Genomic DNA, 25120 nt, shown 5'->3' with positions numbered 1-25120 from the left:
TGGTTCTGTTGTTCGCAGTGCACTCTGGTTGTTTGTTTGTTGTTGTTGTTGTTGTTTTAACCAGAATGAATATATGAAAAGTACAATCATATATGATTGGCAATATTAGACTGTTTCTAATAGCCAGAGATGGCAGTTTCAAATTTTCCACCTACTATCTCTTTGGCCCAAGATACAGTTTTGAGAGCTTGGAGAGACCTGGGGGGCCCAGGGCAGGGGGGCACAGAGCAGAGGAGCTGGGGCCTTGCAGCATGGGGGACAAAGCCCTCATTTCAGAAGCAGGAGACCTGATTGAATCAAGACTTGACATGGCCACTCACCAGCTGTGAGCAAGCCTTCCAGCCTCTCTGTGCCCCGAGCACCCCATCTGTTATCTGGACATAATTATATATGTGCCATTTATCTCTCAGAGAGTCCGTGAGGTTCACGGATGTGTAAGAGTGTTTACACAAATGGCAAGGGCAATCGTTTGTAGGTTAAAAAGGAATACTTAACTTAAAAATCCCACCAAATAGACAACTCCCAAGCCAGTCCTCTCCTTAGAAGAGGAAGCCTTAAAACCAAGTCCCTGTATGTGGGTGAAATTCAAACCATGCTATCTAAATTGTTTCTTGGAACAAGATCTATGGTTCTCCAGCTGGGTTCCTTGAGACACTGGAGGGTTCCAGAGGCATTTTTCAGGCAGCTGAGTTGGCAGGGCTCTGTGGTCTCCTCTGAGAGTTCAACCAGAGCTTTTGCTTCTGTTGGAGAAAAGGATTTCACTGCTTAAAAAAAAAAAAAGTTTGAGAACCACTAGACCAGATGAGTCTGAGAATCTATATGTCTAAGATACTCTGTCTTGGAGATTCCATAAATCTTAAGAGTCTGTGACTCCCAGTGTTTCTGGGACATTCTACCCTTCCCTCCATGAGCCTCACAAAGTGTTTGTTTCTCCCAGCTTTCCTGTGGTTGGGTTTATATGCAGAGGGTGGAGGCGGGTGTGGGTTTCAGGGCGCTGCCCAGAGGGGTGGGGGAAACCCCTTTCCCGTCCAAGCCATGTCCTCGCCCTTGGGGCTCCTTCCCCTGCCCCATGCCAGGTGCTGACCAGCAGGAGGATGTTTATGGAGACAGTAAATGGGCCTCCAGCGCCGTCCAAACAGGGGCCGGCAGATGCCCGCCAGCCAGCCTGCTGCCGCGGGCCAACCCATGGTTAAAGATTAGCCAGCGCTCCGGATGTGAGAATCTGAACAAACAGACTCTCGGGCTGATGGCAGGCCCTGCTTCAAAGGAACCCCTTGCCTGCCCCTGAGGGCTCCGGCACCAGTGCCCAGGCCCTGCCTTGGTTGCCTTGCACTGGCTGGCAACATGTGGGCCCAGTGGACCCCTGGCCAGAGCTGGCCCCGGTGCCCTCAGTCTGGCCCCTCCTCTCCTCTCCCTTCCTTTCTCCCCACTGGCCTCAGATTGTCCTGGGCATTTGCTAGTGCACTTTTCCCACTGAGTGCCTCTCACTTCTGTCTGTCAGTTCGAACTCTCTTGTCTTTCAGGGCCCAGGTCAAATCTTGTTTCTTCCAAGAGCCTGTGCCTGACTCACTGTGAAACAGGAAGGGGACCTCAGGCTTGGTTGGAGAGCATTATCCTAAAGGGAGTATTTATACTATAGAAGAGAAGGCTCAGAGGGGGCGCCATGGAGCGGATGTGGGATACCTCTGGATCTGTGCCTGGACAGCTTTTCTAACCATTACAGTTGTTCAGAGTTAGGGGACAGATAGCCTTGGGCTGTGGTGAGCTTCTTGTCCCCGGAAGCATTCTAGGCAAGGCTGGGTGAGAACTTGGCAGAGAAAGATGGATTTCCTCTGGAGACACTAAGAATTTTGTAGGGAAATTATATTCAAATATTTTCATGCCTCCAAGCTTTAATCCCGCCACAGCCGACTGGCTCCTTGGGGCCCAGGTGCTGGCTTCTCTCTTTAACCACTGCCTAGGCCTGGGCACACAGCGTGTCAGTGAATGGGTGACCCGAGTGCCACCTTGAGGGGAGGAAACCCCTGCCCTGGCCTCACTGCCCTTGTGGGGCCTGGTTATTTCTGCCCTGGCGCAAAGGATCTGTGCCGCCCCCCCCCCCCCACCAGGAGCTGAAGACTGACAAAGTCCTTCCCGAAAGAGGGGACACCGAGAGGGGAGCCAGCCGAGCAGCGTCCCCTGTGGCCTTGTGCCAGTCCCTGCTCTGGGCACGGTGTAAACACCTCCAGAGTGGGCAGCCCTGGGTCCCTGGCCCGGATGGTAGGACTTGTTGCTTCCAAACAGGCCACCCCACTGCTTGGGGTGACAGGTTGCCCTCTGTCCTTTCTCCAAGCTGTGACCCTGGGCTGAGGTTGGCCTCCAGGCTCTCTCCGTGGCTTTGGGGGCCTGACCCTTCCCTGGCTTTCCGTTAGCTCTGACCTCTGCTGACCCTTCTGCGGAGGGCGCTCTGCCCAGCTCCTCCGTCTCCAGTGTCACCTATTTCAGGACCCGGCACAGCTGGGTGCACTGAGGGGGTGGTTATTTTGGAGCTTGCTGGCAGCCTGCAGCTGCTCCTGACCCCGAAGGGGCGGCCTGGCTGGGAGAGAAGACATACTTGGGCTGGGCCCCGGCCCCGGGGATTCCATTTTTAGCTGTTTCCCAGCATCTCCTGTACCTTTTCTCTCGACTCCTCCAAGATTTCAAGCAAAGCCAAAGGGGTCATTTTCCTGCCCTGCCTCCTCTCTCCCCACCCCCTGCTATTTCTCTTTCCTTCTCTTCTTTCTCCTCTAATCTCCGCTTTGTAGCTTCTCCTTCCTGGTCCTCAGTCAGGGATGCCATTCATGACCGATGTGAAGTCCTACACAGGTGCAGAGCGTTCATTGCCTGGTGCAGGGGGACCTGACTTCAGTTGACAAACAGCCCGAGTAAGCACTGGTACCTGAAGTTATCAAGTACCTAGGTCCCAGGCCCCCCCCCCACCCTGTCTCTGACCCCCATGTCACCATCACAACACAGTTGTGATTACCCCCATTCTGTAGACCACATCACTAGCTGAGTGACCTGAGGCTGGGAGGAAAGTTGATTCAAGTGCTAGCTTGGACATTTAAACCCAGGCCTGTATCACCACAGAGCCCATGCACTTTCTTCTGAGCCCCGGGGCATGTAAACAATAACAGTGGGTCATATTAACCTCGTGATTATTACGGGCCAGGTACTACTCTCCAGGTGCCCTCTGTAGCTTATTACATTTGGACTTCACAGCATCCCTTCTGAGCGGAGTATTAGAATACAGATTTTATGCACCTCAGTAAATGCTGATTTCATGGCTGAAGAAGAGAGGCCCAGAGAGGTTAAGCTATTTATCTAAGGTGATATGGCCAGGAAATGGTGCAGCCAGCATTTCAACCCAGGCTGATGACTTCAAAATCCTTACACTTAACTATGCTTCTGTCCTGCCTACCAGTATATGGATTTGGGTTACTAAAAAACCCCAAATACCCTTAGGTTACATTATGAGAAGTAGAGTGTAAATATCAAGGGAGGTGGTGGCCACACTGTGCCTTGAGCTGGTCAGGGAACATCTGGAGTACTGAGTCTGGTTCTGTTTATTGTCCAAGAGGTGGGAAGGTGTGTGGTGGGTCTGAGTATAGGGGAGTTGTTTTCTCCACGGGGCTGCCCCAGAGGTAGTACTGGCACAGAAGGACATTGAAGCTGAGAAGTTAAGTAAATCTATCCAAGATATCCTTGGATACAGGGAGGTAGATTTCAGTCTAAGAGAAGGAACCACTTTCTTAGAGGAGCTCAGCAGTGGCTCGGGTTGCCTGGGAGGCCCAGTAGTGGGCATATTCAAGTACAGAAAGACCCCTGAAGGGACAGAGCTCAGGGGAGTGCACATCCAGCCCCATTCAGAAGTCTGTGCTGATGGTCTGCCCACTCCATGGGCCCTGGGCTAATTGTCCTGAGTGTGTGTGGGGTGGGGAGAGGAGTGTGGGGGTACATATGTGTGCAAGCCGTGTGACGGGCTTCTTCCTGTAGGCTCTGGCTGGGCATCTCTGAACCTTTTGTTTTCTAGTCACCCTGCTGTCACTGCCCCTTCCTCTCCATCTCCAACCCTTGAGTCCTCTAGGGCCAGTGCCTGCAATCCCTGAGGGGGGAGAGCAGGGGCTGTTCCTTGGGGGCCCCGGTCAGCCCATAGCCTCTCCCAGGTCCCCACGACTGTCTCTCAGGCCTCCTCCTCCTGTTTGGGCCTCCTTGCCTCTGCCTCTCTGCAGCCCCCAGCCTCTCTGCACCATCACTCTCACAGAGTCAATTCCCTGGAATAATTGCATTTTCCAGTTGGCTCCCTTCTTCTTGCCAAGCACGATGCTGGGAAATCCCAACCAGCCAGGCCCCAAGAGGCTTCTCCAGAGAGGGCATGGGGTTTGGGGGAAGGGCCCAGCACCCTCTCCTTGCCGGGACCCAAACAACACTGTTCCTGAAAGGGGCAGGGAGAGAACAAAAACAAGGAGGCTTTAGAGACTGTCTCTAGATTCAGCTGGAGCTGAGTTCTGGCTTCAGCTGCCCATATCAGTCCAGTCCTCCAAGGTTTGCTTCCACATCGAGCACCCCAGCTATCCTTACCCAGGTCCTGGAGGGAAAGCAGATTCTCCCTTGGGGAGGCTCAGAGAAAAGACTCCCAAGGAGGGATTGGCTCATGATGTGGTCTACAGTGGCACTAGCCAAATTTGGGGACTGTAACTCCCACAGAGGGGAGTTAAATAATGAATAAGGAGGGCCTGAAAGCGAAGAATGTGGTGTCAGGAGTTGGATATACCTTGCTTCCATCTCGGATCTGCCACTTGGTGGCTGTCACATCACGTCTCTCAGCTTTAGCTCTATAATGGGAACACTTCCATGGGATGTTTTAAGGATGAAATGCAGGGGTAATTCATCATGCATGATGACTTTTATTATAAATGATAGGACTCCATAAAGTAGGGACATAACACAGCCATTAAAAAAATATGGTGTTGGAAACCTGGTTTTTGGCATGAAAAGGTGCTCAGGACATATTGGAAAAGCTAGCTTTGAAAAGGAAATCTGTGTAGCAGGGCATGGAGTCCATGCCCATGGATGGCTTTATGGGATTCACAGATGTCCTGAAATTATCCACAGAATTTAGGAAGAATAGGTGTTTTTCTGAGGACATAGGTCAAGGTTATCACATTTTCAAAGGGATTTGTTCCCTATAAAAGGTTAAAAACTACTGGAGTTTACATAGCATGATTCGGTTTTTGTATTAGAAAAAGTAACTGAGGAATATATTGGGGGAAAAAGCTGGAAGGTCTTCACCCAAGTATTAAGAATATTTTTCTCCAGATGGTGGGCCCAGAGGTGATTATTATTATTATTTTTTTGCTGAACGGTCTTTTCTACAAAATAGTCTTACTTGTATGATTAAGAAGAGAAAGGGGTTGATTTCCAGGTAAGTCACTTTCAAAAGAAAATCCTGGATAAATTTAAGTTCTTTCAGCCTCAGTGTCCTTCCGTGGCAATGATAACTCAAGAGGTAATTGTGAGGATGAGACCATTTATGCAAAGAGTTCTTCTGGGGAAGGGGGTTCCCTCTGAACTTCCAGCGGGGTAGAATGTCCACAGTGCTTTCCACAAATATTTACTGCTGTCGACTCAAGTGCTCGGGGATCAAAAGGGAGTTAAGTTAATAATAATAAAAAAACTTTTACAAGCGTGCCATGTAGAAGGAATGTTTTTAATTTTGGTGCCCGTCCTTCCAGCCTTGATCCTTTGCTTAAACAAACAGATGTCCTGCGTACTTTGTTTCCCGACCCTGCCCCTGAGCCTCCGTCCTAAGCCTCTTCCATGCTGTTCACGATGCCGTCGGTATTTCAGGGTGCAGACTGGAAAGGCGGGCGGGAGGAAGCGCGCTGGCCCAGCGGGGCCCGCGTGACGGTCGCCCTGTCTCTCCCCTTCCCCGGCCGCAGACAGCGAGCTGGTGCTCCCGGACTGCCTGCGGCCGCGCTCCTTCACCGCCCTGCGGCGGCCGTCATTGCGGCGCGACGCCGACGAGGCGCGCCTCTCCGTGAGCCTGTGCGACCTCAACGTGCCGGGCGCCGACGGCGACGACGCCGCGCCGGCCGCCGGCTGCCCCATCCCGCAGAACTCGCTCAACTCGCAGCACAGCCGCGCGCTGCCCGCTCAGCTCGATGGCGACCTGCGCTTCCACGCGCTGCGCGCCGGGGCGCACGTGCGGATCCTGGACGAGCAGACCGTGGCGCGCCTGGAGCACGGGCGCGACGAGCGCGCGCTCGTCTTCACCAGCCGGCCCGTGCGCGTGGCCGAGACCATCTTCGTGAAGGTCACGCGTTCGGGCGGCGCGCGGCCCGGCGCGCTCTCCTTCGGCGTCACCACGTGCGACCCCGGCACGCTGCGGCCCGCGGACCTGCCCTTCAGCCCCGAGGCCCTGGTGGACCGCAAGGAGTTCTGGGCCGTGTGCCGCGTGCCCGGGCCCCTGCACAGCGGCGACATCCTGGGCCTGGTGGTCAACGCCGACGGCGAGCTGCACCTCAGCCACAACGGCGCCGCGGCGGGCATGCAGCTGTGCGTGGACGCCACGCAGCCGCTCTGGATGCTCTTCGGCCTGCACGGAGCCGTCACGCAGATCCGCATCCTCGGTGAGTGCCTCCCCCGAGCGCCCCTCCCACAGCCCCAGCACCGTGCCTTTTCTGGCGGCGAGGGCCCGTCCCGGGAAATCGGGGAAAGGAAAGAGGGCGAGTGCGCCCTGCCCCACTGCCTCGCGCGGGTCTTGCCACAGAGTCACAGGCGCCGAAATGAGTTGTGGGCCGGACTCCATCGGCTAGGCCTTGCCTCCAGTCTCCCCAGACGCATCCTGGGGGCGGGCAGAAAAGTGTGGATCACCGAGTTTCGCTCCCAAAATCTGATTAACCCACGTCCGCACAGATGCATAAACAGCCCAGGGGCCACTTAAAAATGAGAAAAAAGGTTTCCGCCAGCAATTAACTTCCTGAGGCTCAGTTTCCATTTCTCCAAAATGGGAATTAAAGTCTCTGCCGCTTAAGGATGGCTGTGTGTCTAGATAAGAAAAAGAGTTTGCTATGTCCGTAGCCAGGTGTTTGTGCAGTGTGGTGCCTGGGTTGGGAGCCTATGGGGAATCTCTGAGCAGAGGGCCTTGAGGAAATGGGGTTGCAGAGGTCTGGGCCTTTCTTTCCTGGGTTTGAATGGACTGGTGGATGTGGACTTGTGAAAGTTATGTTTCTCAGAGTATTCTGTGAGGAAAAGTGGGGGATTCTTTACTGCAGAACTCCTCAGACCCTTTAATAGGCAATGTGAATCTTTAAGGAGGGGGGTGGAGGTGGTTATGATGTACAGCTTCTTCTAAACTAATTTGACCAGAAATCTTTTTTTCACAAAGCATCTCCAGGGACCTCTGTTTGCACAGAGTGCACAAGTTTCATACTTTGTAAGAGCTGGCCTTCTAAGCAGGTGCAGTAGACTGGGCTAATTCCATTAGAGTCATCAGGAGGACCTGGTACAGATTTTTGAATCCCACCTGCAGAGATTTTGATCCTGTAGATGTGGGATAAGTCCTGGGCATCTGATTTTTTTTTTTTTTTTTAAGATTTTATTTTTAGAGAGAAGAGAGGGGTAGAGAGAATCCCAAGCAGGTTCCCGATGCGGGGTTTGATCTCACTCACGACTCTGAGATTATGACCTGAGCTGAAATCAAGAGTCGATGGTGTAACCCACTGAGCCACTCAGGCACCCGTCTGAAATCTTTATTTAAGCAGGTTTGCTTAGACAAGTGTGGAGACCTCTGGGCTTCATAGCCCTATCCTAGACCTCACCCCAGGACACTTTGTAGACAGGGTAATGTGTGTATGTAAGTGAATGTGTGTTATGCACTAAGATGGGTATGTCTGTGTATAGGCACACGTGAGTAACTAAACGCATGCATATTTGTGTGTATAATGCTGTTGGTGATTGTGTGTTAGAGTTTGTGAAATCTGATAAAATAAGTGGGGACTTCCTACTCTGGAAAGAGACCAAATGAAAACGGAGTGAAAAAAAAATAAAAGAAATGAGGCAAGATGCTAAGAAGTTATGATTGAGGGAAGATACATCAGGAAGGAATGAAAAGAAATCAGGAAGGAAAGAAGTTGGGGTGAAAATTCAGGATGGGATAAAAAGAAATCAGACTGGGGTGCAGAAAAAACTCAGGCTGAGGTTAAAAAAAAAATACTTGGCTACACTCACTGGGAGACACTGCTCCTCAGATGAAGGAAGTTGTATAAGGGGAGGGTACTATCCTGCCTCAGCACCAGCTAATAATAGATAAGTAGCTTTCCACTGAGACTTCTGTTCCCCAAAGAAGCTTACTAGACGCAGGGGAAGCTTAAAAAAAAAATCAGGACTTAAATGTAAGTGGGCCGAGGTGGGTGTTTAAGAACAATCATCCACATATATGCCAAACACAGTGCACCTGGGCTGTAGGAGAACTGGGCATCTCAGTCAGCAAATTGGTGTTTGGGGATCCTGATGGACTGCAAAGGAAAAACAAACCAGTGACAGTGTGTGAGGGGTAGTTATTTACCTTACAGAGGAGTGCTGTGCTTCGTGGAAGCCTAAATGAACTAAGAATGGCAGGATATTTCCTTTACTCCAAAACTGTCGCTAGTTTCATACTTAATGAGAAAATATGAAAAACATTCTCGTTAAAGTCAGGAATATGATAGGGGGATGCCTTAAGTATTGTTCTGAAAATACTAGCCAGTGCAATAAGGCAAGAAAACGAAATAGGTGTGAATTTCTGAAAGATGCTAATTAACTTGAAAACTGTTAACACCAGAGAAACCCTGTGGATATCTAATGCATATTCTTAGAAACAATGACTACTGATTGACTTAGAACACCTGATGATAAAAGGATTTCATTGAGCACTTATGTGTAGGGCAGTATGTTAGAGCCTGTGGGAGAGTCACAGGTGAATACCATTTCCTGCTCTCAGGAAGCTTATAGTTCACCTGGGAAAGCAAAGCTGCGTACCTGGGCAAAGAACAAATACCACCCCAGCTCTGTCGCTTAGGCCCATATATGTGGTGTGTGTGTCCAGTCAGTGCTAAATAAAGTAATGTGGTTTGTGGGGGTGGTCAACGCTGCCCAGAGGAGGGGGTTTGAGGACAGCCCCAAGGGGCTCCCTGGACAGTTAGCTCTTTGGGGGCAAGGGCTCTGTCGGTCTTGTTCTCAGTATTATGTTTACACAGTGGATGGTACCTGGTAGGTACCTGGTACCTTGTTGAAGGGAGGAGCAAGGAGGGGAGGAAGAAAAGAGGAAGGTGAGGAGAGGAGTGGAAGAGGGAGAGAAGAGAGGGAGGGAAGGAAGGAGGGAGAGAGTGTAGCACAGAGTGAGCCTGGGAGATGCTGAAGGCCTCCGAAAGGTGCCATTGCAGAGGAGATGGTGGGTGGTATCTGGGGGCAGTGACAGAGCACAGGGCTTGGAACAGGAGGGCCACGCTAGGTGGGAGGAGGGGGCCTTTGTTCTCTGGCATGGGAAACCGTGAAGGTGAGGATGCATAGGAAGGGTGGAGGTGGGATTCTAGGCAGAGGGCTTGTTTGGAGACTGCTGATGTAGGAACACCAGAGCAGGAAGTGGCCCTCCCGATTGTAGGTGGCAACAGCGGGGGCAGGGCGCTGGGCCACCCATGGAATCCTGCCCTGAGCCCGCCCAGTGGCTGGGCTGTCTGGTCGTGCTGTGTCAGCACTTTCCTGGGAGCCTCTAGGAGGAGCGGAGACGTGAGCTTCCTCCCAGTAGGCCTCTCAGTGGCTAGTGCATCGCTCCCCCCCCCCCCCGCAGGCTCCACCATCCTGGCAGAGCGGGGCATCCCGTCACTCTCCTGCTCCCCTGCCTCCACGCCAACCTCACCCAGTGCCCTGGGCAGCCGCCTCTCTGACCCCCTGCTCAGCACGTGCAGCTCCGGACCTCTGGGGAGCTCTGCTGGTGGTAAGTAGGCTGGCCGCTCGGGTTCCGCGGTGTCCGTGGCGGCCTCCCCACCCCAAGACCCCCTGGCTGAGGCGGCCATGCAGCCTCCAGGTCAGAGTTGGGCGCTGGAGGACCTGGAGGCAGGCTCAGTGAACCCTTGTTGCGTGGTGATTTCTGGGGTGAATCCCACCCTCTCCGCCAGCTAGGCACCTTTCTCCAGAGCACTTTTTAGCACACAGGGAAGACCAAAGGATAGCTCAGAAGAGGCCTTCCTTAAAAGACTCTGGACTCTGGGCCCCCTCCCTTCCTCCACCCCTCTTCTCTCACTGCCTCGTGGCACCCTGGCCCCTCATCGAGTGCCTCCTAGTGCCCGGGAAGTGAGTCGTCAAGGGAAACAGGCAGACCCCAGTCAGTGGAGTGAGAGACCAGAGGGCTTTCTTCCCATGACCCTGGGGCCATGTCTCCGCTGACTGGTGTCCCCTTGTCCCCAGGGACGGCCCCCAACTCCCCAGTGAGCCTGCCTGAGTCGCCGGTGGCCCCAGGCACAGGACAGTGGAGCGATGAGTGCACCATTTGCTATGAGCACGCAGTGGACACGGTCATCTACACGTGTGGTCACATGTGCCTCTGCTACGGCTGTGGCCTGCGCCTCAAGAAGGCTCTGCACGCCTGCTGCCCCATCTGCCGCCGCCCCATCAAGGACATTATCAAGACCTACCGCAGCTCCTAGCCTGTGGCACCCCACCCTGCACGCCTGCCTCCTCAGGCTTGGGCCCCACTCCAGCCGAGGGGCAAGCCCACAGGGCCCCTTCTCTTCTTCCTCATTTTGGAAACTCTTTTCCCTTCTTCATTAAACGGGAAACGGAGGCCCTCGAAGGTTTGGGAAGAAAGGGAGTATAAGGCAGGGAGGTGAGGGGCAGAAACAAGTTGCCCAGCAGAGGCAGGGGAGGAGTCCGCTCTCTTGCTGTCTTTCCCTTCTCTGCACCCACTCTACCCTGCATGCCGAGGGGCTAAACGGGGGTCTCAGCCTATCCTAATCCCTCCCCATCTGGGGCAGATTGCTAGGCAGTCCTCTGGTTCATGTAAGAATTAGAAAACATGTCCCTTCCTCTGGGCAGATGTGTCCCTGAGCTCGGGCCTTCGGAGTATGGCCTGGACTTCAGTCTCCATTTGTTCTCTCAGCCAGCTCTCCGGGAGCAGTGTACAACCTGCTTGACAGCAGCCCTAGGCAGGTAGCCCCTGAACTGCTGCCTTACTCTCTGACCTGTACCCACCTTCTCCTTCCTCTCTTCCCTGCCCCTCAGGCCTGGCAGCCGGGGGTAAGGCTGGTGGATACCTCTCCCCCTGGGCAAGTGGCAGCCCCCATGCCTTGTCCCTCCCCCACTAACCCAGGACGCGTGGATGGACAGGCCACGGAAGGCTGCAAGTTCCGGGTCTCTGATCCTGTGCCCTGCCTGAGATGCAGAGGGCCCTTTCCTGGCCGTAGCCTTTCTTCCCCAGTCATCTCGCTAGATGCTGCTGCCAGGGACAGCCTCGGTGCGGGCTGGAGAGCAGCGTCCGTCCTCTGGAAGGTTCTCCAAGAGCAGGTTGGCATCTGTGCTCTGAGACCTGTCCTCCCGGATCTCAGTGCTGTCCTGGGCCTGGCTGATACTCACTGTGGTATACCCGGGTGAGGCCAGGACCCTGGGGTGGGGGTGGGGGTGGGGTGCCCTGGGGGTAAAACCAGCCTTTTTTCTTATTTTTTATTTATTTATTTATTTGGTTTCTGGGTTGGTTTTTTTTTGGGGGGGGGATTGAGTTGCCATCCCCCAGGGCCCCTAGAAATGCTGCCCCGGTGCACAGCGTGCCCGGCGAGAGAGGGCTGCAGAGCTAGTTCTCATTCAGAATCTTCCCCAGGCTCCAGCCCAAAGTCCATAGCCATCTCTGCTTACCATGAATTAGAACTCCATAAAAAGAGGCTGAATTGGGAGGCCTCCTATCAAATTGTATCCATTTTACAGAGAGATAAACTGAGCCTCCCTAGTGTCCTGGGGCTGATGGATCACCCGGAGCCACAAAGTGCCCTTGCTCTCTGGGCTGCTGCAGGGTCATCACAGTTGGCTCAAATACGTCAGGAGGCCCAGGAGCGCCCCCTTCCACGAGGACATACAAAGTTCTGGGAAGGCTGGAAGAGGGGAGCCCCGCTGGGACCAGGGAACAGGGCTGGGAAGGCCTACTCAAGGTAGGGGTGGGGAGGCTGTTCTTAGTAAGGCTCTCTACCCTCAGGAAAGATGAGGAGGGAAGGGACCGGCTCCTGGCACCTCTGGGTAATTTCTGGTTCCGGGGTGGCATGTCCCCCGCCCCTGCTCTTAGGCTGCAGTTGTCGCAGCCTTGCCTGCCCTACCCTGGTAGGCCACGGGCTGGCGCCCGCTCTCGACAGTCTTGGCCTAGTTTTCTCCCTCCGATGGCTTTTCATGTCCATCAGAGACTGCTGCTTCCTGTGGCTGGCAGAGTGGGAGTCTAGACCTGGCCACCGGACGGCTGTGTGGCCCTGGCTGGGTCATAGCCCTTCTCAGCCTCAGCTGCCACCTCTGTAAAAGGACTGTGTGGGGAGGAGAGCAGACTTTGTGTGACTCTTGGGACTTCTTTGATGATGGGCTGCTGTGGGGTGTTGGGTGGGACAGCACGTGGTGGGGGGGTGTGAGAAGGCCAGGCTGGGTCTTTGTCGGCCCCTGCCTTGCATTGGGCTTCCAGGAAGTCATGGTTCCACGGTGGGTCTCCACTCCCCCGTTCCTGACCCTGAAGACCGTCCTTCCATGGGAGTAGGGTTGGGGGGAAGGGGAGGTGGTGGCCCCATCTCGTCAGGAGTCTCATGTCAGAGGCAAGGGAAGGTCTTAAGTGCAGGGGCTGCGGGGCCTGAGGTTTGGGGCGAGGAAGCCATCCGTACCACTGTCTCTGTTAGTGCTGGGATAGTTGCTGCCTCCTTTGTGAACTTGGGTCGCTGTGATTGTGAATAAAGGTGATTTCGTACCAGCCTGAGGGCTGTGCTGTGCTGTGTGGAGGGCTGCGGAGGGAGGACCGAGGTGGGGGGGGGGGTGAAGGTGAAGGGTCAGGTGTCAACAATCAGGGGAGACTCCCTGGGGTGGGGGGCGGGAGCATGACCTGGGGCTTGGACAGCAGGGGCCAGAATGCCAGGTGAGAAAGGGAGAAGCCGCTGCCCTGTGGTGCCCTCAAATCCCTGGATCCCTGCCGAGCAGTGTTTATTGGGGCAGGAGCAGAGTCCCTGAGGCCTGCTCAGCTCTCTATGAAGGCAGAGGTGGGCCCAAACCTGGCTCCAAACCCTTGTGCGGTGGCACACTGCCACCTAGGGGCTCATGGGAGGATGATAAACCCGTCACAAGGTCAGGAGGGGCCAGTGCTGAATGGGTGAGGGCAGCACAGAAAAGGGAGGGCTCTGCCTGGACCTTTAGAGAAACCTTCTAGATGTGCTGAGTCTATCTGGTTGGCAGTAGAAGCTGGGAGTGGTGGAGCGGATCTAGGCACAGCGTGGGAATCATGCTCATTTGGTGGGGCTGGGACTCCAGCACAGAGCATGCCTGCCTTCCAGGCCTCTCCCCTGGGAAGATGCTCTGGTCCCTACAGCAGGACAACCCAGCCCTGTTTACCGGAGTCCGGCAAAAGCAGGGGAGCATCTGGGGCTCCAAGCTGAGGGGCCAGCCAGGCCTGCTGGATGTGGGTCTTTTGCCCCAAGATCTGCATTTCTCTCTCTCAAAGCCTTGGCAACTGCCCAGAAAGCTTCCTGTAGGTGGGGAAGGGGAGAAGTGGGGGAAGGGAGGAGAAACTTGAGCATGGCTCTCACCAACAAAAGTGGCAACTTACCTGCCTCCCCCCCGCCCCTCCAGCGTCCTCAGAGGGGCCCCGGATCCTGCAGTTCATGCTGCATTCTGGATAAGGTGCCTTTTGCTATGCAACTGGATGGCTTTTCTGATGGCAGGGAGAATTAAGAGGTGATTCTGTTCAGTTAAAAAGGCCAAAAACTTTATTTAGTTTTCAGGGAAATACAAGATGTAAACATAAACAAAATATAAAACAAAACAACCCAAATCTTACAGTCTAGAAGCATGCCAAGACAGGGTATTTTCTGCAGACCAAAGAGTCCCGTCAGCATGATAAAGGACACCTGGAAAGTGGCAGGCCAAGGGGTTGGGTTCCTTCCCCAAGGACACTGCATTTTTGTGATGAGAACAATTAAAAAAAAACAACCCACTATTAAAAATATTAGAAACATGGAGATAGTTTAGCACCACCATTGATCCTGGAAATTTTTTAGCACTTAAATTGCGCTGAATTCACTATCCTTTTCTTCAGCTTCTCTGCTAAGGGCAGAAGAGGGCACAACCTCCTTCTGAACCTACAGAGCCTGCCAGGAGCTGGGAGGGGTTAAGTGGACACCATAAAGAATCCCCCAAAGCTCTGGAGCCCCAAAGACATCCAGCAGTTCACAGGCAACCATGCGCTCCCCAAACCACACTTGAGGGACCTGCCACTCACATCTTCACTCAGAAGTCACCTTCCTGCAGACCTCTCAGGAACTGTCAGTGAAACCCTTTTCCCAGCCTATGTCCTGGATTTAAAGAAAACCTGTTGCAGAGAACAAGTTGCAGATCCAAGAATGGTGGCTCTGTTTACCCTCTCTCTCCAAAGTAGGTGCTTATGGAAAGGTGCCCTGGTGATGGGCCACCGAAAATGAAAGGGCATGTCCATGGATGAGCGTGCATGGCCCCCCGTCTTCTGAGTCACACCTGCGCGGCTGGCTCAGCAGACTGAGTTGCCACAGGTCTCAGTAGAGATACTCAAGAAAAACTGGTGTCAACAGAAGAAGAAATGAGGCTGCTTCCCTCCCAGACATGCTTGGTGGTGTCTGGACCCTGAGGTTCCAGTTTGGGGGTTGTGGGTCATTACTGTACAACCCATTACGGTCACTGGTCTCTAACCAATTCCAGCAATTTGAGAGGCTAGCTCTGGATTGGACAAAGGGATGTGGGCAAAACATGCTGGGAACCTGAGAGATGGAGGAATGTTCTGGAGCCAGAGCCCCCAGACTCAAAGATTGGTTTGTTGCTAGCAACTTCCCATCCCCACTAAGTAAATCAGTGACTGTTCATTAACAACATGCTGGGGACCCAGGTTGTGGCCCAGCAAGTAGCTGTTTCTCGGGTCAGCTGCTTCTGTGGCCAAATCTTAGGGCTTTTCCAACCTGCTCTGACTGGACCCTTGGGTGTTGCATCAGTGAATTCCCTCTGTACCTGTTCTCTTCCTCCTGAAACGCTCAGAATTGACTTCTTCCTTCTTTTGAATAAAGACTAAACTCCAGCCTCCAGACCCTCTCTCCGCCTTCTCACACTTTTCCCTTTCTGCTTAGAAGACATCCTCTTCTGGAAGCCACCTTCCCAGGGAAGGGACGGTAAGCCCCAGCCACTCCAAACATGCACACACTCCTCACGCCAACGTGCCTCTTGCTTGCCTCCAACGTGCTCGAGCCATCCTTCCGCCTTAAAACAATTCTCTCACGCACTCTTCTCTCTCCTCTCGCCTCCTGAGGTCCAGCCCTTAGCCAGGGTGGAACTGGGAACAAAGGAGGGAACTTCACCTCAGAAACCCATTCTCTAAGGCCACTAAGTTCTAGGACTGGGATGGGAGAGGGGGCTGATTGTCAAGGTCAAGTGTAAACCCAAGATTAAGAAGATAGGATTGGGGAAAGGAGAGCGCATGGTAACCCCAACCTTACAGGCAGGTTGGGATCAAGGCCTTAGAAGGCAGAGCCCTCTACCCAGTCTATAAGCACCAGTGATGCCAACTTCTGGCTGCGGATCTAGGTGCACAGGACAAAACAGAGGGAGGCAAAAATCAGTGAGGCTGCTGCTTCTGAAACAAGGCTGTAGGGCAGTAACCCCATCCTGTCACTGTCTCTGGTCACAGAACTTGAGAACCACTGAGGCTGCCTCCAATAGGGATCACGACTTAGGCAAAAAGCTCAGTGAAGTCAAGGGAAAGCGCCCCACACCGCTCCCGTGACATGCTCAGCTGGGGCGTGCAGTCTGGTGTACTGACCTCACCGGGAGCACGTTCTCGCCCCCAGCGGCCTGACCACCCTCAGAAACAGGAACCGAGGACCAGTGGCTCTTATGCTCTGGGGCCTCCCGCAGCGATGGCACGCATGGCAACGGGCAGGGTCTGCTGGACCTGCTGGACAGCATGTCTGTACGTGGTGACCTGGTTCAGCCGTCCCAGCGCTTCCACACCCAGTGACTTCTCTCTTCCACAGCTTCATTTTGGAGCCTGGGATGATGGCCTAGGCTGCTTCTGCTAGATCTGTTAATGCCAGTGTGAAGTTTCCAACGAAATAATAAAATAATTACCCAAAAAAAAAAAAAGACACATTGCACTCTCCAGCCAGAATTACGTGTGAATAATAACACACTTGCTGCCAGAAACTGCGAGTCCCATGGGGCCTGCCCAATGCCAAGGACTTGTAAAATGGAGACAGCTTGCCCGGTATTTGTTCTCTAACCCCGTGTTATTTAGTTCAAGTGGGAAATTACCAACACACACACACACACTCTCTCTCTCAACACACGGCCCTCAAAAAAATGAGGGAATCTTAATTCTTTAGCAATGTGGATGATTCTCTTTCCAGAGAGCTCTGCATCAAGATTCTCAAAGATTGGACATATAGACATACAAACTCCAAGGAGAGACACCCACACACTGGGGCACGGTCCCACTCTGGGCACGCAGATCCACGTTTGTACAGAAATTCACCAAATGGAGGGGTTGAAGCAGCAAGCATACAGTACTGGAGATGGAGGGACAAGCCAGCGAGGACATCCCTGGAGCCCTGAAGGGCAGAGCTCCAAGGGCTTGGACCCAGAGACTTCCCATCCTGCTGCTTTCTCGACCTGCGCCAAGTGAGGAGGAGGCCGGCTTGGTACCTGGTGTGGGAAGCTGTCTACAAAGACCTGAGTAGGCCCCTCAGATGCTTCTCTAAGGCCCTCTGGGAACTGTTGGGGTGTTAAGCAAGAGGCAGGGCTCCCTCCTCAGGCTGAAGTCATTGAGATGAATGGGTGGCCCAAGCTTAGCACCAGGCCTAGCTGCAGGCTTGTGGGAATTGGTGTCTCACTGGGGTATGTAGGGCTCAAGGCACCCACATCCCCAAAAAAGATTTGGTTACATGTAGGGTTCCTGCCCATAAACCGAACTGAGGTTACATAGTTTTAAAAAGACTCAAACATACATCAAAAGATCATGGCCCACACATCAGGAGACTGGGGTGAGACAGGGCTGCTGGGGCTGATTTTTTAAGACCGGTCTTTCTGGGCAGCTAGCTGAAAAGCAATGGAAATGAAAACAAGGAACTGTTCCCGGATGCCCTTGCTCTGCTCCGAGGGCTGGGGCCCCAGGAGGTCAAGAGCCCCGTGCCCGTGTCCCTGAATTCCTCCTGGGTGGAGAACACCCAACAGAAAAAGGGGCTGCCCTCTGCCACCTTGCCAGGGGAGGAGGGGTCAAAGATCAACATCCAGAAGGTCACCTGTCTGCTCCACAACCCCCCCTCCTCCTACGGACACACCGGGCCACTGGGTCTCCCACCGCTGTCCCAACGAGCCCTGGCAGCCCTCGGTAATATTGCACTTTTCCTGTCTCTCAGATTGTTTTCATTTTCGATTGAGAATGCAAAGTATTCGGAGGGGTAAGGGAAGTGAGTAACCTTAAAGAAATAATATATTAGTTAAATACAAAAAAAACAAAAAACAAAACCACAAAACAGGAAAAGTAGGGGCTACTTTATCTTTTTCTTTTTTCCTTAAAACAAAACAAACTACCAAACCAAGGTCTAAACTTAAATAGTTCTACGCCTACTCTGCAAATACTAGTAATATGAAAATAATGCTCAACCGAAATTCCCTTGTCTTTCTTCCTTAGATGATAAAAGTAGTAACATGCCTTGCTGAGGAAAGCGATGGATATAAATACCAGTAAAATATGCTGCTCTAACATCTGAAAGTGATTAAGACGATTCTATATAATGCCTTCGTCAAGATGGAGAATCGAGAGTAAGAGAGAGAAGCCTCTGGGGCCAGGCTAGGGGTGGAGTGCTGAGGCTGGCAAGGCAGGGCCCGGCTACAACCAGGGGCAGATGGCACGCTTGCCGTCCAGAGTTGCCCCTGCCAGCTCCCTCCTGCTGCCCCTGGCATCCCCTGGCCCGGTGGGAGCAGCGTGGCAGGGCCAGGGACCCCAGCCAGGCCCGCTGTTCCAAAGTGGGAGAGAGATGAAGACATTTTTTTCCCCCTTGTAATGAAAGAAAAAGGTCTTTAAACTGAAAGAAAAAGCACCAAATGATGCATCTTCAGGCATTATATAAAGCCCAATAATGACCTCAGAAGGGCTCATTATGATTAAAGTTGCAGTATACAGCAATACAATGCCATTTCACATTTTCAATCGCAACTAATGGGAAACTGGGTTTGGACACTGCTGAGATTTCATTTTTCTTTTTCCTTTTTTAGTCCGATCTGGTTTTCCTCCAGATGGGTCAGAGCCGCAGGCCCCTCCCTCCTCCACCTGCTGCTGGCGATACCCTCCAACAACACAAAGCAGCTCAGTAGCTCTAGGGAAAGGCCCTCTTGCCCTGGGTGGGGCTGGGAGTCCAGGAGCACAAGGCCTGGCACCCCCTGGCCGTGTCTGAGAGGGACTGGCATGCACCCTTCTTGCTTCAAGTATTCATATTCTCTTTGGGTTTGCAGGGTTTGTGCTGTGTTGTGAGTCAGGGGGTGATGGTGAGGGGGTGAGGTGCGAAGACGGGGCATGGCAATCCCTGTTCACTGCCTAAATCTACATGCTGTCACCAGGTGGCAGCATTCCCCACTTCTCCTAGATGCCTGAGCAACTCCCAGCCATCCTGAGAGGGCTGGATGTCACAATGTAAACATGATGACCACACGATAAACTACAATGGGGTTGGGAAGGAGTGCAAGGATTGGTACAGTGGGGTGCTCTGCCATTAGCTAGCCCCGTGATTTCGGGAAAGTAATTTCTTGTCCTTGGGCTGCAGTAACAGGAGGGGATAGGATGGAATGACCTTGAAGGTCACTTTTAATGACCGTCACTTAGAGCACTGGGGATCAAGGAGAGAGGGTCCTTGGGGAGTGCAGAGAAGGTGGGCTTCGTGGGTGCTGGAGAGCCCCATGGGGCAGCGCAGACAGTGAGGAAGGGCAGGGAAAGTCAGGCTCTGGGGAACACTGCGGTCCAGTCCCAACTGAGATGCTGCTCTGTGCTTGGCCGATGCGTCCCGCGCTCCCTCCTGGCCTGGCTGGCACATTACTGACTGAACTGGCTCAGTGCAGACAGAGGAGGAGCGAGGCCGCTGGGGCCCTCCCCCTGGAAGACAGCTACACGGAAGGTCCTTTCACCCAATAGTCACTCTACTTTTAAATTTTATTTTAAATAATCATAAATTACTTCTTTTTCTTTTAATAAATATGTGCTGCTTAAAAATGAGAAAAGTATATACTGCATCTTTAAGTAATGCACTTTGCTCTCTGGGTTTCTTCCCAGTCCACCTTATTAAAGTGCATTAATTAAAAAATAATGAACCACTTCTTTATCATTATTGTTCAAATAAGTCCAAATAATATTAATATGAAGACACTAAACCACTACCATTAGTACTGCAACCTAGCAGATTAACTCAATATCCTGCTCTATTTAATACTGTCCAGCAGAAGAAAATAACTAATTTCAATTTCAAACAAACTCACAAACAAAAGGAAACAAAATCTCACCACGGCCCTTCAACAAAGAACAGGAGCGGTTTGCTGGAGCTGCCAGGCATCAGTGTGCGGCGAGGGAGGAGGTCTGGGGAGGTCCCCACGTGAGGCCTCAGGTCTGGGGGGTGGGGTGGGTGGGGTACTGAAGGCACAGAACACAGGGTCCCGTGCTGATCTTCAGGCAACATATACTGCCTTGGGGGGCGGGGGAGCAGGGGAGCAGGGGGAGAGGGAGGGCCTTTCCTCCTTTGTAGAAAACACCAACCCTTAGTCCGGGCCTCTGGCAGCTGAGCTGGTGGCCGTGAAGCCCCATCGGTCCACAATCAAAGGCACGTGTGGAATTCCACTCCCAGCAAAGGGGGAGTCCTTGGGGAAGCCGAGGCTTCCAGAGGGTCCCCTCTGAAACGTCAACGATCGAAAGACAACCCAAAGTTGACAGGGACTTTATTCTCTCCTCTCTTCACGGGGGCACTGCCCCTTGGGCAGACTGGGTTGGCTCCCGGTCCGGGGGTCCTCCATCTTTTTGGGTACCTGTGGCATCATGTGTAGGTAGGGCGTGGCTGGTGGCCGCCCAGCTGGGGTCCCCTCAGCCCTCGGTGGGGGCGCTGGTTGCTTCTCCACAGTTCACAGGTAAGGGTTTTTGGTCCTGCCCAGGCGGGAGAACGGACGCAGAACGGTGCTCACCCAGCAGGTTGAGAGCTGCCTTCTCTCCTGGACAAGCCCCTCCTCCCTCCTGGGGAGGGTTCTGCCCCCACTGGGGCGTCTCTGCTCTGCCACGTCTGGGACCTGGGCCTTCCGCCCCCAGGCCCCCCAGCAAGTGTCATGCTAGGGTCCTGTCGGCAACAGTGGGAACCAAATGAAGGGACTTTGGCTTGTGGAGGGAAAGAAAGTGAAACGCAAACACAACCAACAACCTCCTAGCAAGAGCACAACAGAAAAGCCCCATCTGCTCCTTGTCCCATCCCCCACGAGGCTGACCGCCCTTGGGCCCCCAAACAATCCCTAAAATAAGACCAAAACCCAAGGGCTGACATAGAAGCCCCAAATCAATAAACCTCTCCCAAAACATGCAAAAGAACTGCCTACCCAGAAACACCCAAAATAAAGTCTGTGCAGACGGTGAAGAGACCGATGGCTTCGCCCACCCGCTCTGTAAACTCTGGGGCTGCAGGTCCAACGAAGACGGGGTGCCCCAGGCAGGGGACTCCCTTCTCAAAGCCAGGGACAGTGACGGGTAAGCAAGGTGGTCTTTGCTGGCACCTGTGGAACTGCTTTCTCTTCAACCAACAGACACTGACAGCGGCCCAGCCCAGGGACAGGCTGAGCTCCCAGGAGACGCCTCCAAGTCCCAGTGCCACCCGCGGTGGGCGGCCGCAGTCCCGGGGAAACCAGCACAATTCGTGAGTACAGGTTTAGGGTGATCCAAGGACCACCTCCGGTGGCGAGGCGCTAACCACAGAAACCAGGCTGGGCAGGGGCAGGGCGCGGGAGGCCCCTGCCATCACATCTTTCCCAGATCTGCAGCCAAGGCACAATCAAGAGTTTCCCACCCGGCCTGCCCCAGATGGTGCCAGGTGCATCAGCCAAGTCACCGAGGTGCCCACACGGGGCTCAGCTTTCTCACCTCTGGTCCCAGGCCTGTGCCCCCCCCCCCCTCAGTGTGGGCCCCCGCCAGACCTTACCTGCCAGCCAGGGGACAGCCTGGAGGGGAGCATGGCTGGGCTCACGCATTCTGCAGGGTTTAACGTCCCCCCCCACCCCCTCCCACTTTCCCTTTCCCCTTTGTCTCCATCTCACCACTCCTCCACACCCAGGCCGGAAGGACCCACAGCCTCCCGTTAGTTCTTTTTCTCCAGGTAGTTGGAGGGCACCCAGCCTTTGAAGGGCTTCGCCCCGTCCAGGATCTGGCAGTACCACCAGCCGTTGGGGTTCCTCTCCAGGACCTCCATGGACACGCCCTCCTGGAAGCCTGCCGTCTCCTCGTCCCCCTCATAGTCCGCGATGGAGACATACACATCTTTGAGGTTGTTGTGGATGAACTGGGACTTCTCAATGGGCTTGGGGCGCACGGGGGACACGGGGATGCCGTTGCGCTGGGCGGGCAGCAGAGGCACGTCCGAGCCCTGGCTGGCAGCCCGTTCGGCCAGGCGGCTCTTGGCCTCGGTGGCAGCTGAGCGCGCACTGCTGAAGGAGGAGTTCCGGCGGACGCCTCGGAGCCCGTCGGTGGCCGTGAGCGACTCGTTCCTCCGCAGGGCACAGGACAGGTTGTTGTCCTTGGGCGGCGGGGACACGAACACCGACTGGGGCCTCACCGCCACCTGCCGCACACCGTTCCTCATCTTCACGGCGCCGGCAGCCGCGGTCTTGCTGAAGCCCCCGGGGGGCTTGGAGGGGATGGGCGGCGTGGCCCGCTTGCTCTGGTTGACGGTGTTCAATGCTTGGACCCGCTTCTCGATCTTCTCCAGGCTGTCGGACTTGCCCTCGTTCTGCTTGCTTTTGGGGCTTACTGTGTCTGGCTCTTTGCCAGAGGAGTCGGGTTGCTCGTTCTCGCCGAGCACCAGATAGTGGGAAGGGGCCCAGCCCTCTAGCTCCCCAAACCTCACATACCACCAGCCGCTTTCTAGCTTCTCGAGCACTTGGACCTCCGCGCCTGCGGGGAAGCTGATCTCTGAGTCCTGGACCTTCTGGTAGGCGCTACATGTCGTGTAGGAGGTGGCCTGCCCTTCGCGTCCCTTCTTGGCGGGACACGGGGGTGTGGCGGCTGGGGGGGTTATGAGGTCAGCAGAGCCTCTTCTGGACCCCTCACTGGGACCTTCGAAGGCCGTGGCGGGGGGCAGCTCCGAATCCTCGCTCTTTGAGCCCCTGAGACCGCCCCGGAGCTGGCCCGTGGGTCTCAGCTGGCGCCGTAAAGTGCTGATGTCCATCTTCTCTTGACTCTGGGACTCTGCCCGGCTCAGGAACGGCTTGGGCCGGACCGACGGCTTGGCCCGGGCACACGAGCTCAGCCCCGCCTTCAGGTCAGCATCCCTCTTCGGCCCGACTGCGGGGGGGCCACGGATGCCTGCGTCCGAGGCAGAGCGGGGCTTCAGGTCACTGCTGTTCTTGGACAAGGAGGAGGAAGAGGAGGAGGAAGAGCAGGTGGTATTGATGGTGATGGATGAGGAAAAGGAGGCCGAGGAATGGTTCTTCCCCAGTTCCGCCTGGGCGTTCTTCTCCACCTTGAGCTTCAGGAGGGATGACGATTTGGGGGAGCCCGACTTGGGGGAGTTTTTCCTGGCCAGGGATAGAGGGGAGCCCCCAGGGGAGTCGCTGTCCCGGGAGGAGCGTCTGGCTGACAGGGCGTCCTCCGCACACGGCCGGAAGCCCTCATTCTCATAGATGGTCTCCTCCTCCACGGCCACGTCCTCTGAAGAGCCGCCCACCCGGAAGCGGGCCCGCTGCAGCGAGGAGGCAGGGGAGGGCCTGTGGGCCTGGGGGGGCCGCCTGTCTCCCGAGCCGCTGTCCTCCGTGGGCTCCTCGCTCAGCTCGGGCTCTGAGTCGAAGCCAAAGGCAGGGATGTCATACTCCGGCTCCTCGTACTTCAGCTTCAGCGGGGAGTCCTGGCTCTCAGCAGAGCCCATCGGACCCTCCTCGGCCTCCTTGGGCTTGCTGGGGGGTGCTGGTGGGGGTACCTTGGGCCGGGTCAGCGTGCTCGTCCGGCGGCTCAGGTTGGGCTTCTTGCGCTTATCGATGTATGACGCAGGGGCCCAGCCCTCCTTCTCACCAATCTGCACGTACCACCAACCGCCCGAGTTCTTATCGATGACCTAGGGGAGGAGGGGGCAGGCCGGTGAGTTGGGAGGATCGCTGGACCCTACGACGATGTGCCAGGCTAGGACACAGGGTCTCCATTTCACAGATGAGCCAAGTGAGCTGCTGAGTAAGTGGCCCAGGGTAATATGTGCTGGGCTGGAATTCAAACCCGGGTCCCTATCACCTCCTATGCCCCCACACCCTCTCCCCTGGTCCTCCAAGTCTCCATTGGCACCCCTGGTTGAGCCAGCCTCGTCTATAGACCCTTGTCTCTCCCCCTAGGCTATGCTTCTAGTCCCTACAGAACCCAACTCGCCAAGGGTCCATAGGTATAAAAAAATGCAATTCCACTGCCCTTCGTCCTACCGCCAGTACTGCTAGGTCTTTCGTTGGTGACCATGGAAAGGGTGTCTCATGTCAGCAGAGAATGGGAAGATGCAGGTGAGCTGAACTGGGAGGTACGGCCTGAGCCCAGAGCCTCCCTGCAGAGCACCTCCCTGGTGCCCCCACTGCCTGTGGTCATTTTGCTGCATGTGGGATCCCAATAAAATCCCACTGGCTGAAAGGATTTCTTTGTGTTAAATAATTTCCCGTGGGAAGGATGAGGGTCTTTTAGTCATTTCCATGTTAGTATAAATTAGTTCAAAGAGCTTCTTTCTTAACTGCAGTTTGAGATCAGGTAAAGGCCAGGAGTGTGGTGCTGGTTGTGCTGCTATATTTGGATTGGGGAACATAAAGGGAAAATAATTTTGGATTGTGGGACACTCCTGGAGAAAGAGGTACTGGGGAGGGGGTGGGGAAGTATGAAAAAACTGGCACTAGGGGAAGAGGGGCAGGGAAGGAAGAGAGAGACAGAGAGACTGCCGAAGGCAAGCTCTGCTTGAGACCAGCCCTCTGCAGACCCCACCAGAGGAAGGACTTTTCTCCTTCCTTTGGTTCTATAGTCCTTCCTTCGCCCTGCCCTCCCCATACTTAAAATTTAAGCTTGGGTAGATCCTAAGTACCACAGTTTGGTTAGATGGTGAGCTTTGGAGGCTCTTCTGGAAACCTAGGCACCACTAACAGAATTATTTCTCTCGGAAATTTAGTTCCAAATCCAAGACGTGATGGAAAACATTCACACTGGGGACATCATTTCCACAGGCGGAGGCTGCCCGGGGGCTCTTCCGACAGCTGTTAATTGGATTTAACCCCGTTCCTACACGAGCCACTCCAGAAAACTGACCTGCCTCACAGATCTCTGCCCCCTGCAAACAGCCACAAAGTAGAGTCTCATAAATGCTAGGCTGGGGGGTGCACCACAGAGTCTGTTACCCCACTTAGCAGAGACAAATAAAGCCTGGGGAGAGAAGGGACTGTATCAAAGGCCAGAGGCGACTGCGGTGTGGACATGGCCAGAACCCAGGTCCTTAGTACTTTGGCTGCGTGGACCACCTTCTCCCAACAGCACCACTCACTAAGGGGAGTTCTTCGGAATCTCGGCCCCCAAGGTGCTCCCAGGAGACGAAGTGTGCTGGGGCCAAATGGTTCTGGGCAATGCTGCTATTCTAGT

At 54.4% G+C, this 25120-nt stretch overlaps 2 protein-coding genes across 4 annotated transcripts in view; one reads left to right on the top strand and one right to left on the bottom strand.

Moving 5' to 3' along the window:
- The window catches only part of NEURL1 (neuralized E3 ubiquitin protein ligase 1), a 75190-nt gene extending 64487 nt beyond the window's left edge, over nucleotides 1-10703 (top strand). For both annotated transcript variants that reach the window (XM_028098969.2, XM_088019944.1), the window contains exons 5-7: nucleotides 5961-6650; nucleotides 9848-9994; nucleotides 10465-10703. In XM_028098969.2, coding sequence (XP_027954770.2) covers nucleotides 5961-6650; nucleotides 9848-9994; nucleotides 10465-10703 — 1076 coding nt within the window. The remainder of the gene's footprint in view (nucleotides 1-5960; nucleotides 6651-9847; nucleotides 9995-10464) is intronic.
- A 10871-nt stretch (nucleotides 10704-21574) lies between these two features.
- The window catches only part of SH3PXD2A (SH3 and PX domains 2A), a 227836-nt gene continuing 224290 nt past the window's right edge, over nucleotides 21575-25120 (bottom strand). For both annotated transcript variants that reach the window (XM_028098787.2, XM_028098789.2), the window contains one exon: nucleotides 21575-23582. In XM_028098787.2, coding sequence (XP_027954588.1) covers nucleotides 21615-23582 — 1968 coding nt within the window. In that variant the 3' untranslated portion in view covers nucleotides 21575-21614. The remainder of the gene's footprint in view (nucleotides 23583-25120) is intronic.

This window comes from Eumetopias jubatus, unplaced genomic scaffold, assembly GCF_037043125.1.
Source record: "Eumetopias jubatus isolate StellerSeaLion01/CBP00866 unplaced genomic scaffold, mEumJub1_p1.0 scaffold_17, whole genome shotgun sequence".
Classification (NCBI taxonomy): Eukaryota; Metazoa; Chordata; class Mammalia; order Carnivora; family Otariidae; genus Eumetopias; species Eumetopias jubatus.
The sequence above is the reverse complement of the archived record's forward strand: the minus strand, read 5'-3'. Positions and strand labels throughout refer to the sequence as shown.